This window comes from Sminthopsis crassicaudata, chromosome 4 (assembly GCF_048593235.1).
Source record: "Sminthopsis crassicaudata isolate SCR6 chromosome 4, ASM4859323v1, whole genome shotgun sequence".
In the NCBI taxonomy this organism is placed as follows: Eukaryota; Metazoa; Chordata; class Mammalia; order Dasyuromorphia; family Dasyuridae; genus Sminthopsis; species Sminthopsis crassicaudata.
Genome location: NC_133620.1, coordinates 398,555,869 through 398,578,304, shown reverse-complemented (window position 1 = coordinate 398,578,304; position 22,436 = coordinate 398,555,869). Strand labels below are relative to the sequence as shown.

The window sequence follows — 22,436 nt, the reverse complement described above, 5'->3', positions numbered from 1 at the left end:
GAAGGGCTGTATTTCTTGGTACCTGGCACATTTGTTAGCATTCAATTTGGATTCCATTTGGATTTTTCTTAGCAAAGATACTGGAATGGTTTGCCATTTCCTTCTCCAGCTCATTTTACAGAAGTGGAAACTGAGAAAAATAGGATTAAGTGACTTGCCCAGGGTCACATAGCTGCTAAAGGTCTAAAACTGGATAAAAGTCTAAACGTCTAAAGAAGAATCTTCCTGACTCCAGTCCTGGCATTCTATCCACTGTTACCTAGCCTGACCTATAGCAAATGCTTAATAAATGTGAGTGAACCAACAGATTGACACTATAGATTAGAAGTCAGGGGACCTGTATCTGGTCCTAACTCTATTACTTATGAACTTTGTGAATCTTTATTTCAGTCCTAAAACCCAAACTAGTTATCACTTTAAGGTAAGGTACTAAACCTGTCTTAGCTCATCCATGCAATGAGGGCCAGTAATACCTATCCTGTTTGACTTTTCAGGGTTTTTGTGATATTTCAATGGTATCACAGATATAAGCAGAAGCTATTTTTTAAATTGTAAACCAATTTTCCCAGATTAGGATAAGACATAATGTCCTTTTACCTTACAGGCAAAACTAACCTAGAGATTGATCCTGTCCCGTGGAAGGACTGATTTAGACCAACACATAGTGACCTGATTACATCAGAAAATTTATCCCTGCAAATGACTTCTTTGCTTTACTCTTATGAATAGTTGCAGCAGTCAGATCATAGAGCAAATAGTGAAAAAACATGAGCATTACATAATGTCTGGATGGTGTAGAAAGAGCTTTATTGGATCGAAGATTGCCTCCATATTTTTGATTTTTGCTATCCATCATTGAGAGCCATTTCCATTATTTCCCCAAGCATATCAGAGTGCTTGGGTACCTCAAAGCACTATTATAATGATTTGTAGGGTAACTGTAATCTCAGATTTTAGTGAATGTGCCATGTAAATGAAGAGATTAAACAGATGAACCTATCCATGATTAATTAAAATGCAAGTTATTACAAGAATAGACAAATACTATATCAAGAAATCAAGCTCAGAATAGTATCTACAGCTCAGAACAATATTGAGCAAATGGGGTCCTATTTATACTTCTTTTGATAAGGCTAAGTATTTTGATTCTGGCAAGATACTTTGCCTTCCCTAAAGATATTAGTTTCATGTCCAAAAGTATAATGGAGAGGTTTGTCATGGTCATGAGTTTGCTGCAACTTCTTTTTGTTGTCCAACTCTTAATGACTCCATGGACCACCAGCCTACTGAAGCTTCTATTCTCCACTATCTCCCAAAGTCTGACCAGGCTCCTGTTGATTGCTTCCATGACACTATCTATCCATCTCATGTTCTGCCAGCTCCTTACCCTGTTGCCTTCAATCTTTCCCAACATCAGAGTGCTTTCCAATAAGTCCCTGTCTTCTCATTAATACTTGTCCTTCCAATGAGTAATCTGAACGAATTTTTTTAGGTATTGACTGATTTGATTTTAGGGGTAGATTGAGGCAGGGGCGGAGTCAGAGTACTGAGAGCAGGAACGAAACTCTGATGGGGTGAGGTGAACCACCAGAGATGGGGATGGCATAATGGGGGGAGGAACCCTGGAGATGGGGAGAGGCATTCTGATATTCTAAAATATAAGCTCTTTTATCCTTATCAAATATTCTGATTAAGAGGGAGGGGTGGTTTCACAGGACTGAGCAGAACAATTATAAACTGAGGCAGAACAATTAGGGAAACCAAGGCAGGACAATTTAGGGAAACTGAATCAGGACTGTGGCATAACAATGGTGCCCAAATGAGAGAGAAATGACAGTTGGTCTTCTTGCTCTAAGAGAATCTACACAACATTGAAAAATCGAAAGCAATTCCCATTGGGAGAAAGTCAATTGGATGAGAATGTACAAATGAATTGTGATCTATACCTTTGGAGGGAATGTCCAAACAGTGAGACCCTTAACTGTCACAGCACCCAAGCAATAATAATTAGGATCTAGAGGCAAAATGAAAATGCATTTGATTTTTCCAGAAGAAAGAATGATTTCCATTTTGCTTCAGGGACCCAGTGTGTTCTCCCTCTCCCATTCCTTGTCTTTGAGATGGGCACTCAAAACACAGAACTTAAATCTAATGAACCAATAACTATCTTTTAAATTAGAAGCATTAACAAAACTTTAAATCATATATAACTATGCTGCTTATTTTTCTCTGCTACAAAAATCATCTATATTCCATTCTTAAGCCATAACATGATAACTTAAATGCACAAATAAGGTTAAGTACATGAACACACGCCACCTACACACAAAAGAGAATGGCTTTTTACAATTAATAGTATAAAATTGAGCTGCCCATCTTTTGCTCAGTCTGAAAGCTTTGGTTTGTTTCTTTCAGTGAGTGCAGGCAGGATCTGAGTATTTTAATGAGTGTTTTGAAAGAAGGACCCCAAACAGACTCAAAGGCAATAAACTTTTTCCAGACACCCTTTAAAAAAGGTCAGACAACATAATTGAGTTCACTGGCCTTTTTGTTATTTCCACTTTAGAAAAACATTCCCCCTGGCATTCCCCCTGGCTTTAGGTAGCCCCAGTCTACAGTGGAAAGCAATCTACCAATTTCTCTTAGATTCAGGAGGTGCCTGGTGAGAAATTAGTGCCTATATTACAAGATTAAGGTTTCTTCTGAATGAGACAAAGGGTGCTGGATTTGATTTCTTCCATCTTCTTCCAGAAGCAGAAACAGTTGTAACTGCAATCCTTTCTTTTTAGGAACTTCTCTTAGATGCTGGGAAACTCATGCCTTCTACCAATTTTGCTAGAATTGCATGGAAGGAAGGAAGGAAGGAAGGAAGGAAGGAAGGAAGGAAGGAAGGAAGGAAGGAAGGAAGGAAGGAAGGAAGGAAGGAAGGAAGGAAGGAAGGAAGGAAGGAAGGAAGGAAGGAAGGAAGGAAGGAAGGAAGGGAGGGAGGGAGGAGGGAGGGAGGGAGGGAGGGAGGGAGGGAGGGAGGGAGGGAGGAAAGAAAGGAGGGAAAGGAGGAAGGAAAGGAGGGAGGAAAAGAGGAAGGAGGGAGGGAGGGCTAGGAGAATTAGGGCTGCCAGGTCTCCAAGGCAGCTTGGACTGTATCCCAAGATGAAGATGACAGCTCTGAGTCAGCAAGCTGTTCATTCTCCCATTACTAGAATTAGGTCTGTGGTTGGCAGACTGGACTGACAGCTGGGTGGGAAAACAACACAGCTCCATTGTTGGGGTTTTAAATGAGTGTGTGAGATGAAAAAGGTAATCAAGAGGCAGAAGATGTGATCTTAATTCCCTCCCATCTTCCCACAAACAGACCACACCACAGTTCTCATTTTAAACCAATATATCTGGGCCACTGCCCATTTCATCCTTAGGAAGACAAACAGGTGGGTAATCATTGTGGAAGCCATTTTTTCGAAAAGCTTGCTGAGATCAGGAAAGAATGAACCTTGATCTAGACCAGTATCGGCAAATTCAAAAAGAAATGGAGGCCAGCCTAGGCTCTGCCTGGGTCTGCCAGGCTCTCATAGATGAAGAGCTGTCTTATCTTGCCTAGAACCAGGCCTCTAAACTATTTCCCAGTCATTTTCACCTCATGTGAACAACAACTACTCTTTTCCAATTCCCCTGTGTATGTTATCTCCCCACCCTCCATCACATTAGAATGTAAGCCCTTTGAGAGCAGGGATTGACTATTTTTTTTTTTTTTTTTGCTTACATATCCCCTATGCTTAGCATAATAGCTAGTATGCTTGGTCTCTCTCTTTCCTCCCTGCCTCCTGTTTCTCTTCTCTCTCTCTCTCTTCCCCCCCCTCTCCCCATCCCTTCTCTCTCTCTCTCTTTCTCTCTCTCTCTCTCTCTCTCTCTCTCTCTCTCTCTCTCTCTCTCTCTCTGTCTCTGTCTCTGTCTCTGTCTCTGTCTCTCTCTCTCTGTCTCTCTGTCTCTGTCTCTGTCTCTGTCTCTCTCTCTCTCTCTCTCTCTCTGTCTCTCTCTCCTCTCTCTCTCTCTCTCTCTCTCTCTCTCTCTCTCTCTCTCTCTCCCTCTCTCCCTCTCCCCCTCCCTCCCTCCCTCCCTCTCCCCCCCTCTCTCTCCCCTCTCTCTTTCTCTTCCCTCTCTCTTTCTCTTCCCTTTCTCTTTTTCTTTCTGTTCCCTATCTCACTTCCTCCTCTTTCACTCTTACCCTCCATTGCTTTCATCCCACTTGTGAATGATGCAAGATCACAGGTAAAACCATCTCTGTAGGAAGCCAAGGTGCAGTGGAGGAATATATCCTAAATTCTGAGTAGATTGAGGAACTGAAAGCTTGAGATGCTTAAGGGATCATCACTATTTCTGTTAAAGTCCCCTAGAATCCTAGCAGGAGTTGGACCACAGAAGAAACCTGAGTCAGGCACTGAATGTGTTGAGAAATAAGGGAGAATGTCTGGTGGGTTAGTTTGCAGCCAAAATCCACTGGAATGGTTTGTCTTTTCCTTCTCTAGCTCATTTTACAAATGAGGAAATTGAGGTAAATGGGGTGAAGTGACTTGCTCAGGTCACAAAGCTAGCAAGTATCTGAAATCAAGATTTGAACTTTCCAATATGAGTCTGTCTTATTCTAAGAACAGTGCTCTGTTCACTTACCCAGATGTTCATCACTGGGGAGGTACCACAAAAAAATCTCAAGAGCAACAAAGATTAACCAGAGTGACTTGTTACATCAGGGAATGCTATGGGACAATTATCCCCTTAGGTCCTTCTTCCCCCAGTTGCTGAACACTTTCCTTAGTTCACTTTGGCTATAGGCTACTTTTCATACTATATTTTCATGAATGATACATTTAGACCTGGAAGTATTGTCAGGTTATCTTGTCTAATGTTCTAAATTTATACTTGAGGAAGTTGAAATCCAGAAAATATTAAATGATATAACCTAGATCATATAGATGGTCAGTGGCTGAGATGGGTTTCAAACTTGTACCCTTTGGCTCAAGACCCAGGGCTCTTTCCATGGTAGTACACTATCTGCCTCTCTGGAAAGTAGAATCCTAGAGTTTCTCCATCTGGGAGTTGGACTAGTGATTTTCAGAAATAGGAAGGTTACTATCATGTAGAGAAAAAAATCAGATATTTTTGTGGCTCCAGAGGGCAAGATGAGGTCCAAAGATGAGAAGTAATGAGGAAAGTTCAACACAATAAACAGAAAAATCTCTCTAACCATTAGACTTGTCCAACTATGGAACAGGTTGTCTGATAATGTGTTGGAGCAGAAGCCAGATGACCATCTGTTAGGAATGGCAAAGAGACCATTTTTTCAGTGGATGGGTTGACATGATACCTTAAAAGAGTTTAAAAAATTATAATACACAGGCTCTAAAATTCTGTAAGTCTATGACCCATACTCAGCTTTAGTTTGTTAGCTGGGCTTTTTGCCAGTACTAAGCAATCCCATCACTCCCTAGGTCAGAGGTCCATTTTCCTTGAAACAATAGCTTTTAAGCATGAAAGACATAATGAGGATGGAGGTAGGAGGGAACACAGTTTTAATTCTATTTTTGGTGACTGATTTCCAGAAGCTTCTTGGCTCAGAAATGTTAAACAAACATTTCAGGATAACTGGAGTCTTTCAGTCCTACCTGGGGTGAAGAATTCAGTCCGTTACTTTTAGGAGTTAAATTGCAAAGTAGTTTAATCTCACTTGATTAGTAGTGATAAATAGGGGATATTAAGTGAATACTGTTAGCAGGGATTGGACAAAAAATGCTTTCTTTTGATTTCAGCCCAAATATTTCCTTAACGAAAGAGTAAACACGATCAATATGTTCTTCATGAAGACTGTTGGATGAAACCTTGTGGTTTGAATGCTCTTAACCCTTTTGCCTCCAAGATTCAAAGTCAGGCTTCTCTTCATTCCCACTGGTAAAAGACTGGCAGCTTTCCATCAATAGAGTGTTATTTTCTCCAGACTGTTAAGCCTCAGGTACCACTTCTGCAATCTCTCCTTAGGATACATTTAGTTGTTGTTTTTTTTTTTTTTCTTATGCTGATGTGGCCAATGATCATTAATTCTGTAATATACATGATGACAACCATCATCCTTTCCTTAAATCCCATCAAATCCTAACTGGGAGCATTGATCCCCAAGCCTGGCAGCTTTCCTTCAGCAGGAATCAATGTTATTTTCTCCAAAGTGTTTAGCCCATCTAGGGAGGCTTCAGTTATGTTTCATTTTGCTTGTTGCCTTCCACTCTTCCTCCTATTTCTGTCCATGTTCCTGCTGCCTCTCTCCCCTTACCCAATTTCAAGTTCTGCAATCACAGTCAAATCAACTTAATCCCAGCTTTCCTGGGAAATCTGTATCATCTTACTGGCCAAAAGCTCAACTTACTATCTGCAAACCAAAATATCTATCACAAGTCACTAAACTAAATGTTGTATGTCCCTGTATTATAATGTGGATAGCTAAATGATTGGGGGACTCATCTTTCTGAGTTCAAATCTGACCTCAGATACTTCCTAGCTGTGTGATCCTGGGCAAGTCACTTAAACTTGCTTGCCTCAATTTCCTCATCAGTAAAATGAGCTGGAGAAAGAAATGAAATCTCCTCCCCCCCCCAAAAAAAATTCAATTCAAATGGAGTTATAAAAAGTTGAATACATCCCAAAGTGACAAATATGACTCTGGATAAGTCACTTGACCACTGTTTGCCAGTATATAAATGGGTATAAAATGGGTATAAAAATACCACATATTTCCCAAGTTTGTTGTAAAGATCAAATGAAATCATATTTGTAAAGCGCTTATCTCAGTGCCTGGCATAGTGTGAGTGTTGTATAAATGTTTATTCCTTTCCTTTCCCCTTATCCTTACAAAAACCCTAGGAAAAAAGTGATACTGATATCCACATTGCAAACAGGGTTAGGTGACTTGCCCAGGATCACACAGCTAGTTAAGTGTCTGAGGCCAGATTTAACTCTGGAAAAGAAGTCTTTCTGACCCCAGTCCAAGCAGTCTGTACACAATGGAGCCACTGAGCTGCTATGGTCTGCGTCCCCTTACTTAGTAATGTAGCTGCTCTTCAATCTCAGGGATATTTTCTCCACTGATATACTATTCTTCTTATTGTGGAGCCGCAGAGAAGGTAGCCCTTCCTCTGCTCACTGATCTTAAATCCTCGCTGGTGGCATTGATCCCCAAGACTGGATGTTTTCCTTCAGTGGGTCTGGTTAGCCCCAGGCTCCCCTTCTGCAGTCTCACTTCAGTTCCCCCTCCTTAAGTCCATTTATTTGGGCGATTTTTTCCTTATGCTTAGTTCTGAAATATACACAATGTCAATCATCATTCTTTCCTTAAATCACAGCAATTAGTAAAGAGGTCGTTAGCATTTACATTAGAAAAAAATTTTTTCAGAGATTTTTCAGGACTATTAATGAAAATGGGACTATATTGTGCATTGCTATTGTGCATGAATATCCTCAGCATGCAATTTTTTATTCTACATCAATGAAATCACAAATGCAGTCCCTGTCCCACATCTGGTTTTGTTTATTTTTCTTTGCTTTTTTTCCAACATCCTCGGCACTGGACCAGTGACCTCAGCCATCTTTTCCATTCTGGCTGGAATTTTATACTATGACAGGGATGTTTAAATACTTGGCCATTCCGTTCAATTTGATTCAATTAAACAAGTGTTTATTAAGCTTCTACCCTGTGCCAGGTGCTAGAGATACTAAGACAAAAAAGCAAATTCTTTATCATCTATAATAATCATATGTCCAGCAGAGATGGGTCCTTTTCTGATTTGGCTATTCCTCTTCCCTGTGCTCCATCACATCTTATGGGGGTCTGGAGGGAGTTGTGTGGGCAATATTTATGCCAATGAGTTATGCCTGCATTCCTAAAAACTGTCAACATCTTGTAAATTGAGAAGCATGAAAAACAGATTTGTGAAGGGAGTAGAAATTGTTTTGAAAATAAGATTACAGGAGCCAGAGTTATTTAACCTGGGAATAGGGATTTGATTATGGAATCAAGCTTATGCACTCATATGTACATATATAATATATAGTTTGTTATTTAACCTACACACACTTATATGTATACGTATACACACATATATACAGAGAGACAAATCTGAGGCGGTGGAGAAAGGCAGCCCAGACCACTGTTTCTAGTTAATCCCAAGAGAAGTAGATGGGTTTGGCAATTCTAAAAAACAACAAGCTGGGTAGACATCCCTTCAATCATACTTTGCATCAGGGAGAACTACCCTGTGGAATAGAATCAGATTATTGCCATTCTCATATGAGGAAGGGTTTTGGGGAGTCTGTCTTTGGGCAGCACGATTTGAAATGATAGTAATAAGGTGGAAGAAATTTTCTCCTTAAAACCAGCACTTACACAGTTAAGTAAGGTCTGTAATGACCTCTTAATTCAACTTTCACTTCTGACATGTTGGACAAGTTATTTAACCTTTCAGTATTCTACATAACTCTAAAATAATTCTACATACTCTAAAATTGTGTGTGTGTGTGTGTGTGTGTGTGTGTGTGTGTGTGTGTGTGTGTGTGTGCATGCAGAGGAATGGTTGACCTGAATTGGTAGAGAGGATTTGCTCAGCATGGAATATTCTATTCTGTACCAGTACAGTACAGTCTCTATACCACATTGGGTTTTATTAGCCTTTGATTTTTTTTCTAACATCCTAGACACTGGACCATTGCTTTCAAACATCTTTCTCAGTCTAACTGGAATCTTGAGAGTTCAATAAGTCCTACCTCTTGTCTTTGTACCAGGAGATAAAATTCAAATTGATAGAAAACTTTCACTGACATATATTCGAGTTTGAGCCACATTTGAGGCATCTAAGTGGTGTAGTAGATAGAGGCTTTAACCTTATGATCATGTAGAAATGTCATAGGTACATCACAACATGGTAAGAAATAGTTATTCTTTTACTAAGGCCTCTTGGATAAAGTATTTTTTTATCTTGGTCCTCATCTGAGGGGGAATTATGTATTGTTTTTACTTTTAAAAATGGATCATAAGAGATGGAGTGGATGGCAGTCCCAAGGTGAGGAGGAGATAGTGTTTGTGCTAGTCACAGTTCCAGGGCAGAAAAACATGTTTGTGGTCAGTCACAGATCAGAGCACAGGCCAGGAGAGTAGTAAATCTGTTTTTAGATCATACCACCTTGGAATAGCTGAATACTTATAAGTCCCTAGGACTATCTTTGAAAATAGCTAGAAACTCCCCTGAAGCTTGGATAATTTGCCCTTACTCTGGAAGCAGAGCTCCACTTGAACAAAGGGTTATAAGTCAAGAAATAAAACTGGAAAAATAAGTAAATAACAAAATAAACTCTGGTCCTAGAAAATACTGTGATGACAAGAAAAATTAAAACACACTCGGAAAAAGATAAAAAAGTCAAAGCTACAACATTCAAAACCTTCAAGAAAAAGATGAATTCATCCCAGGTCATAAAAGAGCTCAAAAAAGGATTTTGAAAACCAAGTAAGAGAGGTAAAAGAAAAATTTGAAAGAGAAATGAGAATGGTGCAAAAAAAGTCATAAAAACATTTTCATCATTAGGGCAATCAGGATGGAGGACATAGGTGTGAGTTGAATATGTAGGGATGATGTCTAAAAAAATAAAATTAAAAGGTGAAAGGAATGCTCTGGGAGAAAAGGAAAGGGGAGGGTAGAATGGGATAAAAGAGGCAAGAAAAAGCATTTATAGGGGAGAGGAATATAGAGAAGTTGGGTGAACCTTACTCTCATGAGAAGTAGCTAAAAGAGGGAATAATCCAAATTAGGTATAGAAATCTATCTCACCCTACAGGAAAGTAGGAGGGGAAGAGAATGAGAGAAGGAAGGCAAGGAGAATGATAGAAGGGAGGGAAGTTTGGGGGAAGTACTATTGGAAACAAAACTCTTTTGAGGTAGAGACAGGATAAAAGAACAGAGAAAATAGAATTAATGGGGTTAAGCGTGTTATGGGTATTAAGGATAATATGGAATGGAGAGAAATAGATTAGCAAATGTAACTGAGGAAAAAAATTTGAGGCAAATTTCTCTGATAAAGGTGTTATTTCTCAAAGATTTAGAAAACTGGATCAAACTGATAAAAAAAATAAGATATCAAGAGATATGAATAGTTATCAGATGAATTAATCAAAGCTATCTATAGCCATATGCAATATAAATCGCTATTTATTGGAGGAATGCAAATTGAAACGATTCTGAGGTTTACTATCTCATACCTATTAGATTGACTAGTAGGATAGAAAAGGAGAATGATAAATGATAGTGGAGATGTGAGAAAAATGAGGCATTAATGTATTTTTGGTGGACTTGTGAACTGATTCAATCATTCTTTTTTTTTTAATTGTTTTTATTTACCAGATATATGCATGGGTAATTTTACAACATTGACATTTGCCAAACCTTTTGTTCTAATTTTTCCCCTCCTCCCCCCCCCCAGATGGCAGGTTGACCAATACATGTTAAATATGTTAGAGTATAAATTAAATACAATATATGTATACATGTCCAAACAGTTATTTTGCTGTACAAAAAGAATTGGACTTTGAAATAGTGTACAATTAGTCTGTGAAGGAAATAAAAAATGCAGGTGGACAAAAACAGAGGGATTGGGAATTCCATGTAGTAGTTCATAGTCATCTCCCAGAGTTCTTTCGCTGGGTGTAGCATCAGTTCATTACTGCTCTTTTGGAACTGATTTAGTTCATTGCATTGTTGAAGATGGCCACGTCCATCAGAATTGATCATCATACAATATTGTTGTTGAAGTATATAATAATCTCCTGGTCCTGCTCATTTCACTCAGCATCAGTACATGTAAGTTTCTCCAGGTCTTTCTGAAATCATCCTGTTGGTCATTTCTTACAGAACAATAATATTCCATAACATTCATATACCACAATTTATTGAGCCATTCTCCAAATGATGGGCATCCACTCAGTTTCCAGTTTCTGGCCACTACAAAGAGGGCTGCCACAAACATTCTTGCACATACAAGTCCCTTTCTCTTCTTTAAGATCTCTTTGAGATATAAGCCCAGTAGTAACACTGATGGATCAAAGGGTATGCACAGTTTGATAACTTTTGGGGCATAGTTCCAAATTGCTCCCCAGAATGGCTGGATTCTTTTACAACTCCACCAACAATATATCAGTGTCCCTGTTTTCCCACATCCCCTCCAACATTCTGCATTATCTTTCCGTCATTCTAGCCAATCTGACATGTGTGTAGTGGTATCTCAGAATTGTCTTAATTTGCATTTATTTCTCTGATTAATAACGACTTGGAACATCTTTTCATATAGCTAGAAACAATCATTCTTTACAGCAATTGCCCAAAAGACTGTAGAACTGCTTTTGATGTAGCAGTGCTTCCACATTAAGTCTGTATCAAAAAAAAAAAAAAAGAGAGAGAGAGAGAAAGAGAGAGATAAAAATAAAGGAGGAAAGAACATAGGTGTTTGTATAACATTTATAGTATTTTCTGTTGGCAGAGAGTTGGAAATTGAGGGGATATCCCTTACCTGGGGAATGGCTAAACAAATTGTGCTGTGGTGATGGAATACAGTTGTGCTATAGAAAATGATTAGTAAGGTATTCTCAGAAAAGCTTAGAAAGACTTACATGAGCTGATGCAAAGTGAAAAGCACTCTGTACAAAAAAGCAATGTTATAAAATGGTCAGATGTGAATAACTTAGCTAATCTCTTGAAGGATAAAATGCTATCCATTTCCAGACAAAGAACTGATGGTATCTGGATACAGATTGAAATAGACTTCTTTTTTTTTTACTGCCTTTATTTTTCTTGAAGGTTTTTTTTGCCTGTTTTCTTTCATAACATGACTAATATGGAAATATGTTTTGCATGACTACACATGTATAACTTATATCAAATTCCTTGCCTTTTCAGTGATGGAAGAGAGATGGGAGGAAAAGAGAAAATTTGGAACTCAAAGTTTTGAAAATGAACATTAAAATTTGTTTTTACATGTAATTAGGGTAAAATAAAATACTAAGAATTAAAGAAACATTTAAGTATCACATTATAAATAAAGCTACTACAACCATATAAATAACTTTCATACAACAGCTGGTTTGAATCTAAAAGCTGAAAGAATGTCAGATGTCTCCATTTGCCTGCCGTGCTTCCCCTTATCCCAGCCCTGGCCATGCATGGAGCAAGACAGGGAGTCTTTACTCATAGATATGAGCAAAAACATTGATGATCCCAGGAGTCAGGATATGCTCTTGTGTTGGTGGTTGTATTAGCCACAGGTATCCATGGCTATTTTTGAGATGGAGAAACAATATGTTAGGGTATTTGCTGGTCACTTAGGGTGTATGATTTCAATTCCAAATCAGTATTCTCCTTAAGACTAGAGATTGATCATTTGAAAGTATCAAGAGTGTTTTAATCTGAAGAAGAGAGGACATGACAAATATCTCCGAGTATTCAAAGGACTCTCATTGGTAAAGTGGAAGTAATAATAGCATCTTATTTCAGAGATTGCTATGAGTATCAAAAGAGTGACATATGTAAACCTAAAAATGTACTTTCTCTCATGCTCTCTTTGAAAGTGTGTGTATTTGTGTATTTACCCACATGCATATGTACATATATAAAAATATCTCTTTATATATGTTAGATATGTGTATGAAAATTTGATGAACTTCCAAAACTTTTTCCTGAATTTAGAGAACAAAAAAGAACAAAACAAAACAACCAGAACAAGAAAAATCAGACACTCCTCTCTTCTTCCTTCCTTCTAAATGGCTTCTAGACATATGAGATAATTTTTTTAAAAGGGGTTCAGTGCTATAAAGAAAGCCAAGTTTTCTACTGAATGGAATCCAATTCCAAAATTCTTCCCCATTGCCATATTTCTAAAGGTACTAGTATTTTGTTGACATTATTTCAATGCATTGTCTACAATATATAATTTGTAGGGAGGAAAAATGCCTTTTCTTGCCTACTTTGACAATATGTTTCTGGAGTGAAGGAACTTCTGTTCTATTGAATTTTATTCAAAGGTTGGAAGAGGTAAACAGATTTATTGAATCACAAGCAGTGTGGACAAGTAGAAAGACAAACTTAGAGTAAAGATCAAGTTTTGAATCTTGGATCAGAAATTTACTAGCTATATGATTTCGGATAAGTTATGTTCTCCTCTGCCTCAATTTACCTCTCTCTAAAATGGAGATTATGATATTCACACTAACATAGGAGATTATGGTGGAGAAAGTACTGTTGTATAACAAAAGTCTTAAATCCATTTTAAATGGCACAAGTAGCAGGTTAGTATTTTGACTTGATATCAAATATCCTTCAATGTCTTTTATCTCAAGGTCTATACTTCCCTGGCACCCAAGCAAATAATTCACCATGAGCAATGATTCAGAAACGTAAAGGTCCAGGTTAATGTTAATATTAAATTGTCTTTTCCTTTTCTTCTTCTGAACATTAGAACCACTTCTTTCCATGTGTTCCTTCTTTACCAAGATCCTGGGAGGCAGCTCCAATTTCATCTCCAGGTCCTATAAACATAGGAATGTTATTTCTAACAATGTATTCATTAAAATAAAATTCCACAACAACAAAATAAGTGGTATCCCCTGTGGAGTTTTGTTTTGTCTTGTCTTCAGAGTTATAGGATCTTAGTTGTAAGAGACCTCAGAGAAATAAGAAAAAATAGTAAAATATAAAAACTAACAAATTAATATCTTAGTGGATAGAAGAAGAGAGAATTTTCAGCATAAAACAAATATGTAAAGCATTCCTTTTATTGCCTCAAAGTTCAACCCAAACTTGAACAAGAATCCCCTCTTCAACAAGTCTAAAAAATGGTCATCCAGTTTTTGTTTGAAGAACTGCAGTGAACAGGATAATAATGAGATGTGTTCCCTTTATGTATTTTTCCCAAAATATTTATTAGCAAATTACAAATATTAGTCATTTCTTATTGCTCATTATCCCTCACATCTCTTCCAGTCATCAGCTCCTGTAATTGTTGTTGAGCCATTTCAATCATTCCAATTCTTTGTGATGCCATTGGGGTTTTCTTGCAAAAGATAATATATGGTTTGCTATTTTCTTCTCCAGTTCATTTTACAGATGAGGAACTAAGGAAAACGAGTTAAGTGCTGTACTTCCTCAACTAGAGAGAGCTACAGCATACTTTTTTTTTGACCATCCAGATGTGTTTCTCACAATATAAGTAAGTGCTTGGTATTTGTCAGAAGTGTGTGCCATTTATTCCTCAGGCTTCTGGGATTGCAGCCACCTTTTTAACCAGTTGTCTAGAGTGCAGAAATCTTTGGGCACAATAATACCCAAACTAACCAGCTCTTCCTTGGTAAGGTACCTTTGTCTTGCCTAGATTTTAAACAAAATTCTGAGACTATGCTGACAAACTGCTCTTGCCTGCTAGAGGCTATCACACACAGTAAAGCTGATGACCCCCTACCCTGAATAGTGGGAGAATTTTCCCAGCTAGGGTGGGCTATACTATTTTTCCCCCAGGCTCATATTCTACCAAATATCAGTGATTTCTTACACCATATGTCAGCTGGGAAACAAACCAGGCCCACTTCAAGGATCACCAGACCCACCAGAACAGTGAAATTGCTCTGTAAATATTTATGTAGAGAGCCCTCACTCCCACATTTCTTCCTCTTCCTCCCCTTATTGCTTCCCTCCCTTGCTTTTGTTAATCACTCTGGGGGCAGCTCTGGGGCAGGTGTCCTGTGGATTTTTCCAGCACCACCAACTTTTTTCTGCCTCCCTCTTTTTTGACGTGACATGCAGCGACTTAGTAGAGTGATTACTGGTATAAAATTACTCTACTGTTTTCAAATTTAATTAGACTGCATTTATAATAACAAAATGGAACCCCACGTCCAAGGATATTTGGCAGTGACTGACTTTTTCATACGTATCCAGAGCAGTTCAAGTCTAAAAATGAAAATCTCTTTATATTCAAGTCGATAATGATCCCTTTTTTATTGGAAGAGCCAAGGAGTGAAAAATCATCATCATGATTACAATAGATATGTATGTTTGGTCCATGAATGTGATTTCATCAGAATAGGGGAAATCCCACTGTGCAAACTGCCTCTACCAGTGTAAACCATCCATAATTTAGCTTTCTAAAGCATGAGAGTTTTAATGATTTGTTCAGGTTCACTCAAATATGCATCATTTTGACTCTAAGATAGGTCCACTCTGCCATGTTGAGGTTCAACTGGTCTCTATAGAATGCTTTCATATTTGCTAAGCACTTTGAATGCATCTGAGTCTCTTTGCTACTCTATGAGGTAAGAATAGTTTTGCTTTATTATGTCCATTTTATAGAAAAGGAAGCTAAGGCTCCAAGAGAATCCATAGCCAGTAAATGTGAGAAATGGAATTTGAACCTTAGTTTCCCAAACTCCAAACATACTTTCTATATACACTGTTACTCTGCCCCTCTCAATAAAATTCTAGACATTCATGTGCATTCTCTCTCCAGTATCTTGGGTTAAAGTCTCTTTTTAGATATTCTACAGTAGTGTCCCTTCTCTGGGCTTGAATATTTCTTTTTTTTTTATTTTTCTTTATTTTAAAAATATTTGCATAGATAGTTTTCTTTCTTTTTTTTAAATAATTTTTATTATATATATTTTTTATAATATTATCCCTTGTATTCATTTTTCCAAATTATCCCCCCCTCCCTTTCCTCCTGCTGGTCATTTCTTACAGAGCAATAATATTCCATAACCTTCATATACCATAATTTACCCAACCATTCTCCAACTGATGGACATCCATTCATCTTCCAGTTTCTAGCTACAACAAAAAGAGCTGCCACAAACATTTTGGCACATATATGTCTCTTTCTGCTCTTTAGTATTTCTTTGGGATATATGGGCTTGAATATTTCTAGCCCAGGAAATTATTTCTAGTTTTTGAGGACCTAAGAGGAGAGCATTACAAATTTCATATTATGGATGTTCAAACTAAGGTTTTTTAAATTACATGACATAATTGGGCTAGATGTTCACTGAGATTTTTTTTTATTTAGAATTTTTTTTCACAGTATATATGCATGAATAATTTTTTTATAATATTATCCCTTGTATTCATTTTTCCAAATTATCCCCCCCTCCATTCCCTCCCCCCAATGATAGGCAATCCCATACATTTTACATGTGTTACAATAAAACCTAGATACAATATATGTGTGTAAATACCATTTTCTTGTTGCACATTAATTATTAGCTTCCGAAGGTATAAGTAACCTGGGTAGATAGACAGTAGTGCTAACAATTTACATTCACTTCCCAGTGTTCCTTCTCTGGGTGTAGTTATTTCTGTCCATCATTGATCAACTGGAAGTGAGTTGGATCTTCTTTATGTTGAAGATTTCCACTTCCATCAGAATAACTCTTCAAACAGCATTGAAGTGTACAGCGATCTTCTGGTTCTGTTCGTTTCACTCAGCATCAGTTGATGTAATTCTCTCCAAGCCTCTCTGTATTCCTCCTGCTGGTCATTTCTTACATAACAATAGTATTCCATAACCTTCATATACCATAATTTACCCAACCATTCTCCAATTGTTTACTGAGATTTTAAGAAATGACGTAACATAATTGGGCTAGATGTTCATGTATATTTGTGTCCTTTTATATGTGGCTATCTACTTTTGTGGATCTTTAGCCCCACTTTTGTTCATGTTACCATGACTTGCAATGTTACAAGTCTTCTTTTATTTCTTTTTTCCTTTTTTTTTTGTTCCCTTTTCCACATTCTTCTTCAAGATACAAAAAAAAATGCAATTCAAGTCCTATCTTTTCTCTAAAGCTTTCTAGATCCTTTGAATTAGGCTGCTTATTGCTATGTCTCAGTTAAAGGAGCTGATGATTCCATTTTTCCATCTTGATCAAACTACATCTAGAATGTTGCATTTAATCCTAGGTATTGCATTTGAAGAATGATAAAATGGAAAAGTAAGACAGCCAAAACTGTGAAGGATTCTGAGGCAGTGGTCACGATCAGTGGATAGATAGCTTAGAGAAGAAATAATTTATGGAGGTCAAGTGTAATTCACTTCAATTCAATAAACATTAATTTTTGACTTGTGATAGAAAATGTTATCCATATCCAAAGAAAAAAAAAACTATAGACTCTGAATGTAGCTCAAAGCATTTTATTTTCATTGCTTTAATCTGGTTTTTTCTCATGTTTTTTTCCCATTTTTCTGATTCTTATTTCACAACATGACTAATATGGAAATATGTATAGCATGATTATTCATGTATATATGGCCTATGTTTGTCTTTTGGAAAGGGAGGGAGAGAGAAAAATCTGGGATTCTAAATTTTACACAAGTGAATATTGAAAATTGTCTTTGTATGTAATTGGGAAAAATTAAATACGATTAAGTAAAAAAACATTTATTTTAAAGTTATTATTTATTCATTATAAATTTTATTTTCTTTTTAAATTTTATATTCTGGATTCTTTTCCTCTCTCCCATCTCTTCCTTATCCACTGAGACAGCAAACAATATTATATATGATATCAATTATAAATGTTAAAGCATATAAAACATACTTCAATATTAGCCATATCACAAAAAAAAAGTATAGTTTGAATTGTACTCTAGATTCATCAGCTTTCTCTCTGGAGATGGATAGTAATTTTTCATCATGAGTCCTTTGAAATGAATGGACTTGGACCACTATATCGATCAGAACAACCAGGCCATCAATACAACATTGCTTTTACTGTTCACAATGATCTCCTGGTTCTTCTCACTTAATTTTGCATCAGTTCACATAGATATTGCCATGTTTTTCTGAAGCCATCCTCTACCTCGTCATTTCTTGTAGCATTATAATATTCCATCATAATTATATGCTACAACTTGTTCAGGCATTTCTTAATTGATGAGCATCCCCTCAATTTCTACAAAAAAAATCTGTTATAGATGTTTTTGTACAGGTAGGTCCTTTTCTGTTGATCTCTTTACTACATAAACCTAGTAGTGATATTGCTGAATTAAAGAATATGCATATTTTATAGTTTCCTTAGCATAATTCCAGATTGTTCTTCAGAATGGTTTGGACCAGTTCACTATTTCACCAACAATTCCCTAATGTGCTCATTTTCCCTCATCCCCTCTAGCATTTGTCATTTCTGATAAATGTGAGGTAGTACCTCAGAGTTGTTTTAATTTGCCTTTCTCTAATCTCTAATCTCTCTCTAATCAATGGTGATAGCTTTGATTACTTCTTCTGAAAATTGCCTGTTTATATTCTTTGACATTTATCTTTGTTTTTATTTATCTTATTTTTATGAATTTGATGTAATTCCCTATATATTTAAGAAATGAGGCATTTTATCAGAGAAACTTGCTTGCAACATTTTAAATATTATTTCATTGTCTGTGGTAACTTTTAGCAAAATATAATTTTCTTTGATTATCTCTTTTAGTTGGATCTATTTTGCTTTGTCTAAGATCATGATTGCTCTCCCTACCTTTTTTTTTCCCTTCAGCAAAAGCATAACAGATTCTGCTCCAACTCATTATTTTAACTATGTATGTGTGTTTCTATTTTAGTTATGCTTCATATGCTACATTTTGTTGGATTCTGGTTTCTAATCCATTCTGTTATCTGCTTCCATTTTATGGGTTAATTAACCTATCACATTCATAGTTATAATTTCTAAGTCTATTTCCTTCCAACCTACTTGTATATCTTTTTATTCTATTTTTCCTCTAAAGTCACTTTTGTTTCTGATAACTGCCTTCTTTAACCTGTCCTTTTTTTCCCCTAGTACTTTTATCAATCCCCTTCCCTATTATTCTTATTCCCTTCCCTTCCTATTTCCTTACTAAGTAAAATATATTTCTATATTCAACAAAGTATGTGTTTGTGTATATATATATATATATATATATATATATATATATATATATATATATATATAAAAGTATGTGTTTGTGTATATATATATATATATATATATAAGTATGTGTTTGTGTGTATATATATATATACATATATGTATGTATACATACATATATAATGTGTATATTCTTCCCTTTTCAAACCATCCCAATGAGAATGAGGTTCAAACATTACTCACCATTTTCTCATTTTTCCCTTACATTATAAAAGTTTTTCCTTGCAAATCTCTTTTAAATAAACATTTTTATATGCCAGTTTCTGTGTTGAGCCCCGGAGATACAAGTAACAAAAATAAAGACAATCCCTGTCCTCAAGGAGTTTACAATCTAATGGAGGAAAACAATACACAAAAGGAAGTTGAATGAGGTAGAGGGGCACCTAGAAGTACCAGGCTGGGAACATGAAACTTGTAGAGTCAAAACTAAGCAAAGACCAATGGAAAATTACCTGGGAAGTTCTGAGCCCTCACTGAGAGATGGCTTTGGGAGAAGTATATTTTTAGGACCATCATTCAAAGGAGTGATTAGATTTGTGTTGCTCAGAACCAGCAGCAATGGGTAAAACCTGCAAAGAGATAGTTTCAGCTTTGGTATAAGGAAAAACTTCCCATTAAAACTATCCAAAAGTAGAACTAAATTCCTTAAGGTAGTGGATTTCTTTTCATGGGGAGGTTTTCAAGCAAAGGTTGCATAACTATTTTGTCAGAGGAGGTAATATTAGATAACATTTATGTAGTTTTGAGGTTTATGAAACACTTTACAGAAATTCTTTCATCCTCACAACTTTGAGACATACATGCCATTATTATTCCTATTTGACAGCTGAAGAAACTGAGGGAGACAGAGATAAAATAACAAGATCAGAGATTTAGTAAGTGTCCGAGGCTCCTGACTCCTGACTTCTTCTATTCTTATTCATGACTGGATTGGATTAAAATGGCTACTTGGGTCCTTAAGATTCTATGATTCTGTGAATGCATTTAAGTGTACGTTGCTTAGCTATAATTATGTCTTGTGTCTCCTATGATAGGGTGTGGAATTAAAGAAGGTAGTCATTGTTGTATTTCATATATTCTGTTTAGTTCCTGCAAGGGTATTGAGCACATAATAGAAGCATGGAAATGTCATGAGCATTCTGAATGTGAGTTGGAAATTATTCAAGAAAAGTGACTAAATTGATCATAACCTTGGACCCAGAATTCTACTACTGGCAATAATCCAAGATAATCAAGGATAGACACAAAGGTTTAATATATACCCAAAAATATATAGGAGCACTCTTTGTGGTAGCAAAGAATTGTAAACAAAATAAGCCCTCATTGTTGCATGGCAGAATTAATTATGATATAAGAAATTAATGGAATAATTATTATGTAATAAAAGATGACAAATATGAGGAATTCAGAAAAACACAAGAGTGAAATAAGCAGAACCAGAAGAGAGTGTGTGTGTGTGTGTATATGTGTGTGTGTGTGTGTGTGTGTGTGTGTGTGTGTGTAAATAAAATTGTACCTACCTCTCAAGACTACTGTGAAAGGATCAAATGAGGTAATACTTGTAAAGCACACAAGCAAAATGCCTGACCCATAATAGACACACAGTCCTTTTCCTTCCACCCATTCCACTTTCCTACTGAATATATTATCACTATATCTGATGGATTTTGTTTAAACATTTTCCTTTGACACACAAGAGAATTTAGTAAAGGAAAGGGTGTTTTGAAATGATTGCAAAGTAAACATCAAAATGATTTTTTAAATGTAGTTTTTCTAAAAGGGGAATAAAATTGTTTACCTTCAAATATAATTAAATCAATCAATAAGTATTTATTAAGTGTGTCCTATGTACCAGATTTGGGCTAAGTGCTTAGGATACAGGTAAATTACTCCCTACCCTCAAGGACTTTGACATTTTAAGGGATGAAATTACAGGTTTTTAGATGAAGACTGTAACTACTTCAGAAGAAATGCTAAGGATCTTAGAGGTCATGGAGATAACCTCTATGCATTTATTGGATCCAGTTCAGCAAATCTATGGATCAAACTGGAGCTCAAGGTCTTGGCTTCAGAGAGAGAAAAGGCAGACTCAGAGCACCCTTCTCTCTTCAGTGCTCACTGCCTAGCCTCAGTGCTGCAATCAAAGCCTTCCCAATCACATGCAGAGCAGACACCCCCAGCTTTTGCAGCTCCCAGCAGTGATAGATTGAGAAGTGATCCCACCTCTGTCACTTCTTTCATGTAAAAGGCATTCCTGAGTTAGAGTAATAATGTGCTAATTCCCTTCTGAGCTTCACTCCCCTTCAGAGCTGAGGCTAATTTTCCCAGCAACTGATTAAAATTCACTCATAACTTTGTGGTCCCACCCTGATAGCTCTCTGAAGATGGCAACCCCTGTGAAGGTGAAAGCTGACAGAATGACATTGTTTGTTGTTTTCTCTCCTGCTTCTGTCTTCCAGGCTCTATTACCCAGGCTTTCATCCCATCAGAGGCATCCAGATAATGAAAGTTGGCAAACTACAGCAGCACCAAGGTTTGTATCCTCAAGCCCTGGAGACCCTGAAACAGGTGAGTATCCAATGGTTTCTCTCCTAACTTGCCTCACCTTTTCCTCAGGGATATACTCACCTTGCCTTCCTTTGTTGCTTCTTCCAGCATTGTACACTCCTTTTGTCTCCCCATTTCAAATAACAAAAGCTTATAGCAATAACCCAGAAAAACAAAATAGGAAGATAAGGCCAGCCATAGACCAAAATTGTTTATTGAAAGGTGTCATCAGTGCCTCCATCCTTAGGAAACAGAATAAAAGGAAGGAACTTTAAGAAACTACTTCCTTTTATAGCTTAGGAAACCAAGATCTAAGGATGCTGACTTAATGAAGTTCACAAAACTAGAGAATAGCAAAGCTGAGGTTTGAACTTAGGTCTTTTGACCCTGGAAATCATAATTCCATTGCCCCAAATCACCTCAGGTTACTCTCCTTCCATCTCCCTCAAGAGCCTCAGAAACTTATGCTTTGGGAACTCTACCTGTCCACCTGAACTAACATGTAACACATAGTAGGCACTCATAATGCTAGGCAACATTTATTCACTTTATTTATATTATTTCATGGGTATATATAAACTGATTGGTGTGAGTCTTTCCTGCAAAGATAGTCATTGTGACTTGGAGTTACATGGAACACTTTAGAGGCCATCTTACTCAGTTCCTCATTTTATAAGTAAGGAATCTATAACCAAAAAGATCAAGGGACCTTCTTAAAATCATAGGATGGTAAACAGCAAAGCTAGGATGTGACTCTAAGGCCTTTTGCTCTAGATTTAGTTTATTACTAAGACTTTCCTTGATGTTTTTTAATGATAATCTCCTCACTGGCAGTTCCCTACCTATCTTGGATTTTTTTTTTTTAGCCTTGATGCC

General features: G+C 36.8%; 1 protein-coding gene across 5 annotated transcripts in view; it reads left to right on the top strand.

The window, feature by feature from the left end:
* Nucleotides 1-22,436, top strand: part of SMYD3 (SET and MYND domain containing 3) — a 954,064-nt gene that overhangs the window by 908,052 nt on the left and 23,576 nt on the right. For all 5 annotated transcript variants that reach the window (XM_074262568.1, XM_074262569.1, XM_074262571.1 and 2 more), the window contains one exon: nucleotides 21,473-21,581. In XM_074262568.1, the coding sequence (XP_074118669.1) occupies nucleotides 21,473-21,581 (109 nt within the window). The remainder of the gene's footprint in view (nucleotides 1-21,472; nucleotides 21,582-22,436) is intronic.